The sequence below is a fragment of the Dermacentor variabilis genome, chromosome 10 (assembly GCF_050947875.1).
Source record: "Dermacentor variabilis isolate Ectoservices chromosome 10, ASM5094787v1, whole genome shotgun sequence".
Lineage (NCBI taxonomy): Eukaryota > Metazoa > Arthropoda > Arachnida > Ixodida > Ixodidae > Dermacentor > Dermacentor variabilis.
Window position 1 is genome coordinate 97802036 of NC_134577.1, and position 16440 is coordinate 97818475.

The window sequence follows — 16440 nt, forward strand, 5'->3', positions numbered from 1 at the left end:
TCTCTCTCTATCTATCTCTCTCTCTATCTCTCCCTCTCTTTGCATGCTACAAAGAGTGCGGTGTGCTAGCACGAACCCTGCGTCGGGACAACGAAGTTAGAGCCTGTTTGCTTAAGTGAACTCTAGTTACTCATAGTTGTGCACATGCTGTGCGCAGAACGGCGACGCTACAAGGCCCTCAACCAACCGCCCAACGAGCCCGCCTAACTGGGAGTTGGTAACTCACTGTGACATTCTGTGGAGGCCGGCTGAAAAAAAAAGGCACAATAGGCTTTTTTTGCGCTTACAGTCAAGTATCATCATGAGCCCATTTTATGTTTACTCTACAACGAAGGACTTCCCTGGGATCTCTAATTACCATTGTCCTGCGCCAAACAATTCCAACAAGTGCCCGCGAATGTCTTGATTTCTTCGCCACACCTAGTCTTCTGCCGTCCTCGACTGCGCTTCCCTTCTCTTCGCCCCCATTCTGTCACCCTTATGCTCCACCCGTTATCTAGCCTGCGCATCACTTGACCCGCCCGGCTCCATTTCTTTCTCTTAATGCCTACTAGGTTAGGCTATCCATGTAGGCTCTCTGATCGAAACCGCTCTTGTTTTGTCTGTTAACTTCATGCCTGCCATTTTTCTTCGCTCTTTGCGCGTTCCTTAACTTGTTCTCAAGCGTCTGTATCAATGTCCAAGTCACTGCCCGATATGGCAACACCAGTAAGAAGCATTGTTTGTACGCCTTTCTTTTAAATGATAATGGTATGCTTCCAACTGGTGCTGACAATGTCTGCCATATGCACTCCAACCCACTTTTATTCTTCCATGACTTTCCTTCTCACTACACTCATGACAACCTCCGACAAAATCGAAAAATACCCGAATGTTATCTATTCGTACAATTGTAGATTTTACCGGAAAAAAATTCGATTTCTCCCCAATTGCCAGCTTGAAAAAAATATCACCCAATTTTTACCTTCCGAAAATAAAAAAAATATATAAAACCGGAAAATAAACAACCCTCAAAATATGCGAATACCGTATATACTGGTCTAATGGTCGCACCCACGTAAAAATGGCACTCAGAAGAACATTGTAAAAAATCCCCCAAGACAAATATTTAAAGATTGCGACTGTGTAGGCCGCGCCCTCGAATTTTTTTAGTATTTTGGTAGTATTATTTGTTGTGTGGGGCGAGAGTACGGAAGCTTTCTTTATTTTTAATCGGTGGCAATACAAGTCAGCCATGCCGAATTTCCAGCTCCTCCAGGTAGCAATATCACAGCCTCCAAGATCTAGCGGCTGCCTCCGAGGTGCTCCCATCGCTGGTGTCTGGGGCTTCAGCATTCCTTCTAGCCGAAAGGTGGCACTCCACGGGAATAGCCAGAGCCAGTACAAGCCACCGCGGTAGTTTAATAAAGGCCGGTACCACAGAAAAGATTCTCGCAAAAAAAGTTTTTTTCTTCCTTTTATGGACGCACCTCCAATTTTCACCCCTAATCTCGAAATAAAAAAGTGCGGATTTTACACGAGCATATACGATAATAGCAAAAAGAGAAAAGTAATATTATGCGGCTAAATTTGATGCGAGCAAGTGTTTACTTTCATCCTGCACGATGTGCTATCTCCTGCAATGTTTGCATTTATGGGCACTTCCGTGTTATTCAGAGCTCTAGTGTTATAGATTAAAGACATGGTCACAGCTTCATTGTGACGCCTTGTTTCGATGCCTTACCTGCACCAGCAGGCACCTAATTATCTAATTTATGCGACGAATGTGACCACAAGCCCAGATTCCACGCATGGCAAATCAATATAAAGTCGACAAAGAAGACCTCGCCTTCAAAACAGAAAATGTAATTTCAAAAGCTTTTCCAGGTTTCTTATCAAAATTAAACTGTGCGGATTTACATGCCAAAACAACGATCTGATTATGATGCACGCCGTAGTGGGGTACTCCGGAATTTCGGATTAGCTGGGTTTCTTTAACGTGCACCATCATCTAAGTAAATTAATGGCTTCGGATTTTCGCTCCCATCGAAATACGTGCGCCGTGGCCGGGATACCATCACACGACCTCGTACTCTGTGTTTCTTTATACAGGCTTTCGTTGGCAAAACGGCACATTCAGGCACTACCACCTAGATGGCAACGTGGCATAGCGGAGGAGGTGCAGATGCAAGAGTGGCAGGTTTCTAAGGACAAGATAAAACTTTTCAGCTTTGACTTATGCGCTAAAACAAATATACAATCTAATTACCTTACATAATCACAATTGAGAAAAACAATATACGCGGGTGTCTCATAGTCTAAACTATAGCAAGAGTACAAATACGACAGTGGGAAGCGACCAAAAAAGAGAAACGCAGCATAATTAATTTATATGGGGTTGCACAAAGCAAATTTGACGTTAATGCAACCACGTTTCTGTTTTAAATGTCCGAGGAACTGAATTTAAGTATTTCCGGAAGCTGTGTTGCCGGTGTAAAAGTAAAGGTCTCTAAATATCAGTACATTTAAGTGCCCTGAACATAGCTGTAGCGTGAAGTGGAGAAATATCGGTGAGGTAGCCAACGTCTGTTGTACCGTTGTAGATGTGGCAGAATACGTCGTTGGCTTACCCCAACCGCTGAGGTTCATCTGTAGAGAGCTTTAGATTAGGGGACGCAACTGGCCTGCGTATTGGAGCAGTAGAGTCCGCGGTACAGCGCATGCGAAGGTCCAGAGGTAGGGGTTTGAGCTGGCGTAGTACCATGGTCCCTAGTTCTTGCATACGCAATCTGTTTGGGACCCCTAGTGTAAGGCTCTCTCCTGATATCAGAAGACCCAAGTCGTGACGGTCCGTGCTTGCGAAGGAACACCGTTTGGAGAGGCCATACATGTGGGCCCCAGCCTGGGTGGTCCGCAAGCGAATTATAACACACGTCATCTTCATTAGGAGCTGAATATGTGGATGTGCTTGTTCTGTGACATGCAGTTCACATCACCCTTGTGCACGGGAACGGGGAGCTAGCGACGTCTAACGCTAGTTTCTGGGCCCAACATCTAACGGCAGGTGCTGGGCACAATTGGGCCCTGCAACTACCGTTAGATGCCGTTGGCTGGTGGTTCCTGAGCACCCTGAAGACAACCATTCCCGCGCTTTACACAAGGGTGACACCGAGTGTATATAGTTAATTTAATGAAGCGAAGCTATCTCTCCCTCTTCCTTCTACTTCCCCACTATTGCTGCTGCTGCCGCTGCTGTCTCGCACACCGCGTCGGGGGGCGGGCGGGAGGGTGGTTAATGCATATGTATGCACGACAGGAGCGCGGAAGAGAGGAAAGGCGATGGAAGAAACTCGTTCGGACCTTTTCATTACGTTGCATGTGAGCTCCCTGGGCATCGCAGGACTAACCTCCTAAGAGCTGTAATTATCCGCGACGCCGTGCGAAGGCATTGCAGAAACCGCAGCGCTTACCCAGCTACGGGCGCGAACGTCTAAACGGAAGCTAGATAGAACAGTAGGAAGGGGGCATGGAATGTGTGGGGCCGATGCAGTCGTGACACGAGTGAATAACAGCCTTGCCTCTCTTCGCTCGTGGTTTCCATACAAGGAGGGAGAAGAGGGTAGGGACAGGCCATGCGAAAATGCAAGGAAATTCTACTACTATTGACGCAACAGCGGTTGGGGGGAACGTCATTAATTTAAGTCAAAGGTACGTTAAGGTACGTTTCTGTTATTGCTGCAAAAAACACAACGCAAATTTATCAAGCGGACAACTTGCGCACGGGTTGCTGAAGCAGAGCCGCGTTAAAGCGCACCGTAGAGTCTAGGCCACAGTAGGAAAGCGGTCACGAGTCCAATGAACATTTAAGTGCCTGCCCCGGTAGCTTTGCGGCTATTGAGTTTCTCGAGATCGTGAAGTTTACTACGATAGTAGCCACAATTGGAACGAAATAAAAAAAACGCCCCGGAACTAAAATTTGGGGACACGTTAAAGAACACCATGGCGTGAAAATTATTCTCCAGTTCACCACTACGACGCGCCTCATCGCACGAGTCTAGTTTTGGGCACGTACAGCCCCTAAGTGAATAAAAGCCTAATATTTCTGCCTCGACACGATGTGCCAGTGAGGCAATGACAATTCTCAGCACTCGCAATGGTTCGCATGCGTGACGCACAACAATGACTGTTCCCAAATTACACGCACCGTAATTGGTGCTCCCTGTTAGACCTTTCGTGCCACAGGAGGGGGCAAATTATGCTTTTGGGACTTCATTACCCGTGATGCGGTGTGAACGGAGACCAGCCAGCACACGTGATGACATGATCCGAATTGTATGAAGTTGATAGCCATATGGGTGGAGAGGAGTGCAAAAGTGGCTGCAAAATCGTGATGCACGCAAAACCGTCCGTGCCTATATTCAAATGTGAGGCACCAAGTGCAAGTTAGGCATTAGCGGCACACGAAAGAACAAAAAGAAATGTGCAGGTCGGAACGGAGGTAAGGCTAGGAGGCAGGGCAGTCCATGCCGCTATGTTGGCTGCGGCCGCAGCCAACATAGCGTCACCTGACTGCTTCGCAATGCAACTCACGGCGACTGTCGATACAAACAGGTGGGGCACTGTCCACTTTGCTTGTGCTGCTGATTGTCGCTCGTTACCAGACCGCCATGTGCGACGACATAAGTAAGCTTCTCAGCGCATCTCGAGATGCAGATTTTATTTCTGCTCTCCTACGAGAAGCTGCACTGCTTTTCTTCTGCCAATGAAGTCGCACGTCCTGTTCAGTCACTTGTGGGTTGTTTGTATGGACGTCAGTAGAGGCTCTTTGGTCTCCTGGAAATTAATGCGCACCAGTTACGCTGGTGCGTTCTAGTCAAATAAGCAGCTGCCGCTGCTTATTTTCGTACCACTGCGGAAGGTACAGTTACCCTTCTCTAAAGTTTTCTCTTCATTCTATGAACGCGCTCGCTTGTTCCTTCGAAGACTGGCCGTAGGATACATGGACTGGTCTGATCTTGCTTGTGGCTTGAGTCGTTCTTGCGAGCTCTTTTCTTACGCTTGATCTACCTTCTTTGTCCTAAATTTCAGCGATATCAATATCAAAGCGCCGGACACCCCGTGAACAAACACAGTCTCGAATAACAGCGGCCGTTCAGCCGGTCGAGGTGGCGAGATGGAAGCACGTCAAGCCTCTCAACACGGTCACTTGCCGTCAAGCAATTCGTAAAGTCATTCTATGGCGCTTGTCGGTGCACGCCTACCTGGCGTAAAGGTTTCAATTTCGGGCTTCTGCGCTGGAGTTCCTGTGTTCAAATTCTGCTGTCTGAGAAATGAAATGATGATTCATTAAATAATCACGAAGCCGCTCGAAGGAGTAAGTTCAGGCAAATCCACGTACTTCCCGTAATTCCCATGCCGGATAGACCGCCCCGATTTCCGTCCAGCAGCCGCTGACACTAGCGCCAGGCTTCCATCTCATTCTAAGAAACTGCTTACATAAAACTTAAGGCAGCGACGTTCTTTTAACTTTACGCCAGAGCCCTTCAGTGAGGCCAGGCGATGACGTCAGTGCGTCCCCATTGGTGGAGCTCAGCCATGTGGTTGCGCTAGTGCCGTCTCCACAAAAACTAGCGCGCCAGCGTCTGCTGGCTGCCGAACATTTGTTTTCTTGATTTTTTGTTTATGGTAGCGTTGGTACCATAACAATTGCCCGTAGCCAGCGTAATGTGCTGCGTATGGCAATGCGAGCGGAGCCTTTCACGCAAATTGTGATGCCGCTAAAGTGTCGTTGTCGAAGTTTCTCTTGCGAGGTGCTATATTGCAAAGTCTGAGGAATGAAAGAATGTGTAGAATGTGTAGCGGATTTTACACGTCCGCGATTTGAAGGATCTCGTGGACGGAAGTTCGACCGCTGTGAAGAAAAACATGGAAGGCACTGCTTCCGGGGCTGCGTTCTTGAGCACGAACAACAAAAATTTTCAGAGACTAATAGACATTTCACTCAAACAAAACAAGCCCGGTTGGAGTTAAGAAATTTCCAAGCAAACGTTGTGCATACGACTTTTCTGGTTCATTTTCTGCAACCAATCTTTACTAACAAACTTGCGATTGTTTCAAAATATCTTACGATACATATGGAAATTATCCTATCGTATACAATAATTGCGGTAGTATCTTTCATCTGTACCTCAAATAACTTTTAACAAGTATTAAAATAATAAAGAAACCTTTTTCATCAAAGGCGGTTGACGACGTTTTCTTTTGAACGATTGATGGACAGATTATATTAATGCAGTTTGAAACTGCTTTTCGTTAATTCCCTTGCCGTTTTCTGAATGTTCAAATAGCCGCCTTCCCTCCACACCCTGTATTTAGGCAACGCTGAACGATTTCTTTGATCGCTTTCCAATTTGGCAAACCCTAATTGCTACCCAATTCTTTGCACCCAAAGAATGGTACTACGCACTCAGAAGAAGTTTTGAGTCGCAGATCGTGCGTAAAGGGAGTTACCAGAGCTCACTTTACTGCATAGCTGGTGCTTAGTGTACGCGTTGTAACTAAATATGAGACGGGTAGAAATTCGGCCTTGTTTGTACAAAATACTTCAGGTGAAGCGAAAAAAAAGGAGGGAACAGATTAGAACATTCTCGGCGAATAGCGTGGCGTCAAGGATATCGCAACATATAAGCAGAAGAAGCATCGGCGCTAAACACAGTGACATGGGGTAATCTAAATCTTGCCTGGGACCGTGAGCGCTGACAAATGCTGCTTGGGGTGGCAAAGGTCCCCTATCATGAAGTTGCATGTTAGTATTTAGACGCACCAATTTCGGTAGGTTTAGCGGTAGCTTCTTCACCGATATATACACATGCACTTAAACCTAAACTCCAGCTTCATATTTCCTCCTCATTTTCAGCATTACGGACTCCATATTTCATCTCAGAAATGACATATACCGGGTGTATTTTCATCATCGTCATCACCATCAGCCTGGCTACACCCATTGTTGAGCAAAGGCCACTCTTCTCCAACTACACCACTCATGTGCTAATTGTGACCATGTTGACCCTGCAAACTTCTTAATCTCATCCACCCAGCTAACTTCCTGCCACACCCTGCTACGCTTCCCTTCTCTTGGAATCCAGTCCGCAACCCTAAATGTCAATTGGTTATCTTCCCTCCTCATTACACGTCCTGCCCATGCCGAATTTTATTCCTAATTTCAAATCAGATGTCATTAAGTCGCGTTTGTTCTCTCACGCAAACTGCTCTTTACTTATCCCTTAACGTTACACCTATCATTCTTCTTTCCATAGCTCGTTGCGTCGTCCTCAATTTTAGTAGAACGCTTTTCGTAAGCCTTCAGGTTTCTGCCCTGCAGCTGAGTACTGGTAAGTCAAAGATGTTGCACACTTTTCCTTTGAGGCATAATGTCAACCTCCTGTTCATGACCTGAGAATGCCTGCCAAACGCACCCCTGCCTATTGTTATTTTTCTGAATATTTCAGTCTCATTGTCCAACTCCATGGTCACTACCTACCCCAAGTACCTACCTCGCTACCTATCGTAAACTGCTGTTCTCTTCCGAGACGGTTAAACATTACTTTAGTTTTCCGCAGACTACTTTTGAGACCCACCCTTCTGCTTCCCCTCTCCAGGTCAGTGAGCATGCATTGCAATTGGTTCCCCGTGTTAATAAGCAAGGAAATATAATCAGCGAATCACAAGGTACTAAGGTATTCTCTAATAACTCTTATCGCCAATTCTTCCCAATCCAGGTCTCAGAATACCTGACATAAACACGCTGTGAATAGCATTGGAGAGACCGTATCTCCCTGCCTGACGCCCTTCTTTACTGGGATTTTGTTGCTTTCTTTATGGAGGACTACGGTGGCTGTGGAGCCGCGAAGAATATCTTTCAGTATTTTAACATACGGCTCGTCCACACCCTAATTCCGCAATGCCCGCATGACTGCAGAGGCTTCGACAGAAGATTGCCTGATTGGTTGACGCTTAACACATCGTTCTATCACAAAAGTTGCTTATGCCTTTATAATTTCTTGACAGAGTTATTCCTCAAAATTTCGAGGATGACAGCCCATACATTTTGTGAAACTAGAGAGCGCATGCTCTTTATCTCATATATTAAAAGTGGAAACAATAGCAATTTGATTGGCGCGTCTGTGCGCTCCCTGTGGGATCGACCAATGAAAGACGCTGCGTTTCCACCAATGACAGAGCGGCACGCACATCTCGCCTCCTTCTAGCACCACCAGGCTAGCGCTGACATTAAGAGTCAGGTTCAAGCGGAGCCGAGCACGAAAATAGAGGTTACACTAAAAAGGTTACGCTGCCGCGTCTGGACAACAAATTCCTACACACACAAGGATCGTTTGGCCGCATCGACTTTGCGTACACAATCGTACGTCGAACCTGCTAAGAAGAAGGGTGCTCGAGGTCCCTCTAAACAAGCTTGGTCTCAGCATGAGCTTTAGTCTTACTTCAGCTCGAAACTTCCACGTTAGGGTGCAGCCACAAGAGTGTTTGCACATCGATGAAACACTTTTATTCTTGATACCAATCGGGCGCCTTTCTGAAATAATGAATTGTCGTCAATATTGATTTATCTTTGCATTCATTCTAGCACGATCGCTTTGTCAGTTTTGAAGACCGAGGAGAATTACTCTTCCCCTGGTATTTTATTCTAGCTTTTTCTCATCCATTTTCTTCAAACCACCCAATTCTTGGCCGATTACCCCATGGTGGGTACGTGCAGCTTGTGTAGCTTTCTTGTAATTTCGTAATTATATTCATTTAACCCACGATACACAGGACAACCGATGTTTGTGTGTTGATTCTAATAAACGTTGTTGAATCTGCAGCCTCTTGGCGAATGCTGCGTAGTGGGCACCAGCCAGCATTTAGAAAATCCAACAGAGTGGCTATGTGCCACTAGCGTTTCGATAAAGCAGTACCTTCCACATCATGTTAAAGAAATTCGGTTTTTGTAGATATGTGAACATTGTGGACTAGCTCATAATGAGATGGCATACATAATGGGAAAAGCAGCGCTTGGTGGGCCAGTGGGTTTCTTTATTCCAAGCCTTACTATGCTGGTGGTAACAAGGTTGCGATCGCGAATTATAGTCCTAGGTAGAAAAAATGAGCTCCTCCTTGCTGCACGGAATTACGTACATTTAGCGCTCCCCTGGAATGTCCGGTCTTGTCCCTCTCGGCAATGCGATGTTTCCTTTACACTATTACGATGTCGTATACCGCAACTAAATCTGCACATGAGTAGGCGTGGATAGGCACTATCAAACCATCCTGGTTTATGTGGGAATGTAGAATCACTGGAGCGTTTCCTCTTACTTGGCGAAATTATAATTCCGAAGAAAATATCTGCCTAGAGCAGCCCTTATCGTGTGTATGCATTCTGCTCGGAGAGATTAACATTTTATCATTTGCGAAGATTTGCGAAGTACCCGTGGTCGAGATTGAAAGGAGGTGTGACAGACAGTACATGAGTACATCATTGCGACTGGTAGACTGTCATGTTAAGCACATTTACGTCATCATTAACAGTGAATCGCGTACTGTTCATAATATGGTATATCCGTCATAATTGGTGTGACCTTATATTAGTGAAACGGAAACAGAAAAAAATTAATATTTACTGGTATTGAAATATGAATAATACAATTAAATAATTTAACGGGAAGCAAAAAGTTCCGTATGGTGTTTCCACTGAGGACTGTGCTCATACACCCACCTCGTGGGAACGTGCGAAAATTTGAAGGAAAACGAAAAGAAGAAGTCACAATTCAATTTTCCAAACGTAGCAGGCATTGCCGAAGACATGTGGACCTATTTTGCCTACGTTAGTTCGGAAGTTTTGTTAATGGTACGCTACTTCCAATGCTCTGAAGAGGCCAGGAGCAGCCAAGATGAACTATATCTGCCACATATAAACGGGGTAAGTGCAACTTTGGGAAGACGCGCTTCTTCGACTGAGTGACCGTTCCGCCGTAAACATTGCGGTGGTTACCTCTGTCTATACCGCTGTTGAGCAGCTTCTTTTTGTGCGTCTCGTGTCGCCTGCTTTCTGGAAGCTTTAAAAAAGCTCAGGTGGTCAAGCTTAGCCTGCAGACCTCGCAGGGCGTCTCATAGCCACCCGTCTTGCTTCGGCAAGTTCCACCTTATGTTATCACATCCTCATTTACGCTTGTTTAAGGGACGGGTACTTGTGCAGATGAAATTCTGGCACGTTTATTAGGAGTACACATCTGTACGCGAGTAAGTACCGGCAACACTCTATGGTTGTCCCACTTTCGGGTCCCTCTTGGAGAATCACTGTGCGCCCCTAGTGCATAACGTTGATTCACTTAGGACACTAGTGGAGTAAACGTGCCTCGCAGGGTTGCACGATAACTTTCCAGGTTATAATCTTACATGTGACAACCAGCTACTCCGTCGAATGGGATTCTCTAGCTCGGTGTTTTTTGCCCGAGCATGTACGCACGCCATACTATGTTAGAATGGTGCATGTGGCGTTTCATTGAACCCAACCAGTGTTCCTCCAATGAGCGACTTCCGCTTTGCCCACCAGGATTCATAAAGCAGTGCGCTCACAATAAACGGGGGGCCTTCTTCGTTTGAGACTTGGGCTGTTGTCTGTTTTGTTCTTCCAACAGTTCGTGTGCCCCGACACAGTGGCAGCAACGCTAAACAGCACTGTTTCCTTAAATTTCATGTTGGTTCGTCCTATGTGTATTTTCTACTTGGATGTAACATTTTCTTTGTTCCATCTAATTCTCAGACGACGCCACCGTTTCCAACGATCTCCTCGTGCTTGGGCCACTGGGGAAGCAGGGAAGCCTGGGTGGCCACGCTGGTTGCCAGGGGGCTAACCCGGCTGCTGCTGTACTTCTGGGCCTCAGAAATCTACCGGCATCAGCAGCCGGGGATACCCGAGCCAGCACAGGCATCTACGGCTGGTGCTGCGCGATTGCGGCTTACGGCGATCCGGTGGCGTCCACTGCGCTCGCCTCCTTGACCATATATGGTCCTTATGAGTACTCGGAGGCCCATGCTCTGCTGGCGGCTGTTGTCATGGTGGTGACGCTGTGCATCCTTTCAGCAGCGACCTACCTCAAGGTCATGGCAGAAAACAACAATGAGACCGTATGTATTCCTGCAACATGCTTGCGACCTACATTTGTGGCAAATATTTGCTCAATAGTCATAGGCATTTTTCAGCACCAGCTCCTTTTCGATCTGGTTGTCTTTCAAGCCCCTTCTTTCATCTAGCAGAACCCCTTCATTTCCTTGGAAAGTATCGGCTGGTATTTATTTTTTTATGTAATTTAATGCCACATCTCCTTCCAGCTTGTTTTCATCTTCATCTTGGATGTGTTGCTGAATTGTTCCAGTATTCCTGCCTGATAATATTATCTGCAGGTCCAAAATATTGTACGTGCGACTTTTTTTTTCTCGCGTATTTCTGAGAACCAACGTTAACTTTCACCTTCTATCTTTGCTTGTACCGGTATCTGAACCATATAATTTTTTCTCCGCTATATTTCCCATGTTCTGGCTACTTCATCCTGCGCCAACTGCGGCTTCTTTGCGTGTCTGTGCTCTCGGCATGCTCTCTGTCATTCGGCGACCGCTTTTGGTATTCTCCCTGTTCCACCAGCTTTTTGGTTTCATTTTTCGTTTCGAGCGAACATGTTCATGCTCTATCTGTGTTTCTGTCGTTATAATGTTTTGAAGCTCCCTATATTCCCACTCTTTGCTTAGCCATTTCCCAAGTTCTTTCTCGACTCTTGTGCCTACATTTGCTATTTGTTCGGTGTTCGGATTTGAAATTGCGATATTGCGCTCTTTGTTCTCTTCCATTTTGAAAATGATGCGTTTATGGTCACTCCCCATGCTCCTATTTGCCTCCTCCTCAATGACCATTTCCCTCAACCAGTCATGAATTCCTTCTGTGATCAGACAGTAACCAATTATGAGTTCTCGGTTTCCTACTTGCCACGTGGTCTCCCCGTCACACTTCGGCCCTGTACTCCCGATAACGAGGTTACGTTTGCTCGGAAAGATATAGCATTCACTTCCCGATGTTTTATGTATAGCCCTCTAGAACCTGTGTCTGGGCACTTATGACACCTAATAGGATAATTTCGGCATCATTCGCGAATACCTTAATATCAGAACTTAGGCACTCAGCTAACTATTGATTTTTCTGTGCTCTAATTTCCGGACCGCAAATGCGTTACACCGAGCGAATTTTTCTTTCCACTCATAGTACAGGATAAGCAGACATGCTCTTGACGTATTCAATTTATTCCTTTCCATTTGGCTCGTTGGTGGATGAGCATTCCGTCTCCCCCTCCCTTTATTTACGATTTAGCTTAGTTGCGCCCTTCCCAAACATGGTTCTCAATCACCGACGGCTCCTCCAAGTGTCTAATTCATCGGTTATGTAACCGCATACACCCCTATTTGTTCTCTTTTAAACAGCTCCTCAATATCTACCCGCTTTTCCTTTCTTGGGCCGCCCTGCATGTTTTTGTAGCCTATTACATAGCGAACTTTTTTTTCCTATTTTTCTATTATTGATGCCGATGGTTTTCTACGGTTTCCCTGGGGCACCTTCTCCATTACTACCAATAGAGGCCTCCTGAGCGCCCCTGGGCCCCCCAAAAATATAGCCGTGCGTCCATCAAGTCACCTGCCCATTTCTGGTCCAACCCAATAATTGAAGTGGATCCCCTCTCGTTCTAAACGAGCACAGCTTCTCACTTGCGTGTTTACTTTCACAACCTTGAAACCGTTCTCCCGGGTCAATGTTTATATATCCTCACTAGCAGCCACTACGGTTCTTAGTACATTACTGTTACGTTCAGGCACCTCCGGCACCTTGCACACCATGATCTACATCTGAGGGGAGAGTTCGCGCAAGTTGTCTACCCTCCTTCACCCAGCGCTGGGCTAGTCCTGTGCCTTTCTTTTTTAGGACGTCATTTAGCCGGCCTGCTCCTACGACAATGTTGCGGCCGTGGGCATTTTCCGCGAGCTTAGCTTTTGCTCGCTCAATGACAGAACCGATTATTCGCCGTGAAATGTCTCTACCGCCACTCTTTTATTGACTTTCACTCTCTCCGCAATTGCTTCTGAGCAGCTAGCCAGATTTGTGTCCCCGGCGATAATCACCCTTTCGCTCTTTTCTACTGGCAATGCCTCTCCATTCTTCCCTTCCTCATCCTTTTCTGGTGGTGGAGCTGACAAACAATATTTAGTGATTTACTTTCTCGATATAGCCCTGGAAAAACACGTCGGTCCGCCACTGCGCCACCTGGAGCCTAGTACGCCTCCTTGTAGTTGATGCTGTCAGCGCTTGCTGTTCCTCCTTGTGTTGTTTGCTGGCGCGTATACGTGTTGCGTGTTTTGGTTTGCGACTCGCTGTCCCAAATCGATCGTTTTCGGTTTTTCTTTTATTTTGGAAAAAGAACTGTAAGAACTTTACTCGAAATCGAATTTCCTCGTGACTACGACGCAATGTGTCACCTTTCGTTTTTCTCTTTGGTGCCGGTGATGTACACCATGCAAGCAGCACTGGCAAGTCTTTACTAACGAAACACGGCGGCATGGTATCACATTTCGGGTCTGGCAAAGCGCCGGCGAGTAGCGGGGCCTCCTTCGTCCGTTTTCTCGCACTTTCTCTTTTGTCCTTGCGGGATGGGTTGTCGGGCCGGTAATAACGCATTGTAAAGAAAACGTGAAGCGATCGCACATCATTCACACAAGGTACATCGCAGCCCTTTTTAGCAGGAGCACGGCCCGGCACGGGAGGAAATGTGGCAGCCGAAAAACGTGGCGAATTGGTGGTAACCCGAACAGAGCGGTGCTGTGAGACAAGAAAAACGACAACGCGAACTTGGCCAGGGTTATGACGTAACCTCCACGTGACCTTATCATCACAAGGCGAGAAGAAGAAAGGCCTTGAGAGGAGAGATGGGATCGAGAAGAAAACACAAGCGCCGACCGCATTCTTCTTCGTGCAACTCCTGTAACTGATATAAGGACATCATTTTCAGGAATTATTTCGACTGTTATTTTCGTTGCAGACTTGTGCACAAGTCCTACTACATAGGAAATTTTCGACTTCGGTGTTGTTTAGAGAGCGACAGAATAGAATTTTATGAAATCGGCCTGGCTCAATACTTTTTATGTTCGGTATCCGAGCTCATTGGCCGTTCGACTAAAACAAAACATAAGTGATTGGAATGGCTTGCCTGACGTAGGTAATTAGATTCAACTAAACTTGTCGCTTCAGCACGCGTACGATAGCGAAAGTGCCTGAAAGATGCCTCCTGAAAGTTACCGCGCCTGGGCTCTTAAGAACTGACAAATCTAGAATTCCTCGATCACGTGTTCGATGCGATTGTTGCAATGGCTAGCCGCGTGTCGTATCGCCCGCACAACTGTGAAGTCCCCCTTCTCCGTTTGGTCGCCATGATGTGCTTGGTGCTTTCTGTCCACGACATCCAGCTTGTTAATATCGGGTAGAGGAATGCTCAGTGTCCATTTAAAACGCCCGTGTGAGAGTTAATGATTTAATATAGACATTTGCTCTACTTACTCGCTTATCGCAGCCGTGAAGAAGAAATTGCTTATCGCCGTTGGGCACCTACGTCATACAAAAGGGAAGTGGTTGCTGGGGAGCTAGACAGACAGCAGTTCGAAGTAGGCGCCTGGTACTGTAGTACATGTTTGCGTTCACATCCTTGCTCAGGTGAGCTGTTCGAGCTTATGCTTGAAGACTAAACACCTTGACCTGGTAGATGTGATGTTGCAAACGTGACGTGATATTACTTTTGCAACAACTCCTGCGAGGAAATCGAAGATTATGTAATGTTATGGTGCTCTGTACGTGTTGTGCTTCAAAAGCAAACCGTCGCTTTTATTGCCGCAGTTCTTAAAGCATCAATTTTGCTTCGCTAAACGTGCGCTAATTTGAAGCTTGCTGGTGACCGCTACTCCAGCTGACCCAAGCTGCTTGCTGTGTGGAAGGTCCCTATCGTGAAGGTGCATGTTAACTTTTGTGTGCACAAATTTCTTCAGGTTTAGTGGTAACTGCCTCATCGGCAAGGACACATCAATTTAACCTAGGCGTATTTTGTTGTGGCTCTTGCAGCAGTAAGCGGTATCAAACTCCAGCTTCATAGTTCCTCGTCACTTGAAATATTATGGACCTAATAATTATTATCTACAAGGGACATATATATACTGTTCATAAATCACGCAACTTCTGTAAGTTAACGGCTTGTTCACGTCAAAGGACGGCACAACCTTGTGAAATTTTTACTGACCGATTCAATATTATCCCGGAATTGTTTCCAATAGCATTCTGTTTATCATAGGATACTCAGGTAATACAATATCAATAGCTTTCTCAACAAACTATTAATGAGCACAATTAACGGTGTCTGAATAAATATTTTTAGCTAGCCTGCGCTTTTTCGTTAGAGCCTTTGGTATTTGCCGGCAGATGCGCACTTCAAAGGAGCTGGTCAGACTAAATATCGAGATCACAATAACACGTAATTTGTGCCCCAATTATTCAAGCATAGCACTTCAAAGCTTTATTTAGCGGCGCACTTATAAACTTGAATTGAGCGATAGCTACTTCCAGCTCTTCATAATATGTTACAGCATGCTTTCACAAATTTTGTCTGTCGGATGTTTGGTGCAGTGGACCACCACGGCACTGAAGGCGCTATGCGGTCTCTATGGTGTGGCGTGCGTTGTGGCCTTAGCCACGGGGGCCATCAAGGACGCGCTCCCTCCTGAGTGGCATATCTTTGGTAAGTATTTGTGAGTATTTCTAATTCTATAGCACTTCTGCAAGCAGACTGAGGTATTTTCTCGTATGTTCGTTTGGCAGAAATTATGCAGATGTTGAAATGTATCAACGTAACGTTATTCTTTACCGGTCAACCACGATTTCACCAGATTTTTACATTCCGGATTTGTCTCCGGATATCCGGGTTAAACGCGACTTTTCTGCGAATTCTGAAACCAAATACCACTCTCTCTCTCTCTCTCTCTCTCTCTCTCTCTCTCTCTCTCTCTCTCTCTCTCTCTCTGCATGCTACAAAGTATTCGCGGTGCGCACGTGCTAGCACGAACCCTGCGTCGGGACAACGAAGTTGGAGCCTGTTTGCCTAAGTGAACTCTAGTTACTGATAGTTGTGCACATGCTGTGCGCAGAACGGCGACCTACAAGGCCCTCAACCAACCGCCCAACGAGCGCGCCTAACTAGGAGTTGGTAACTCACCGTAACATTCTGCGGAGGCCGGCTGAAGAAAAGGCACAATAGGCTTTTTTTGCGCATACAGTCAAGTATCATCATGAGCGCATTTTATGTTTACTCTACAACGAAGGACTTCCCT

At 46.1% G+C, this 16440-nt stretch overlaps 2 protein-coding genes across 2 annotated transcripts in view; one reads left to right on the forward strand and one right to left on the reverse strand.

Moving 5' to 3' along the window:
• The window catches only part of LOC142560833 (uncharacterized), a 145577-nt gene that overhangs the window by 66398 nt on the left and 62739 nt on the right, over nucleotides 1-16440 (reverse strand). The gene's annotated exons all lie outside the window — the stretch shown is intronic.
• On the forward strand, nucleotides 4647-16306 carry LOC142559837 (uncharacterized). Its single transcript, XM_075671512.1, has 4 exons — nucleotides 4647-4662; nucleotides 10799-11163; nucleotides 15740-15861; nucleotides 16258-16306. Exons 1-4 carry the CDS (start codon nucleotides 4647-4649, stop codon nucleotides 16304-16306), a joined length of 552 nt encoding a protein of 183 aa, XP_075527627.1.

What these genes read in the sequence shown, in the direction of transcription:
- LOC142559837 (XM_075671512.1), top strand. An exon ending in CAGAAAACAACAATGAGACC is followed by an intron (nt 11,164 to 15,739) that starts GTATGTATTCCT and finishes TGTTTGGTGCAG; the next exon opens with TGGACCACCACGGCACTGAA. An exon ending in CATATCTTTGGTAAGTATTT is followed by an intron (nt 15,862 to 16,257) that starts GTGAGTATTTCT and finishes TGCTGTGCGCAG; the next exon opens with AACGGCGACCTACAAGGCCC.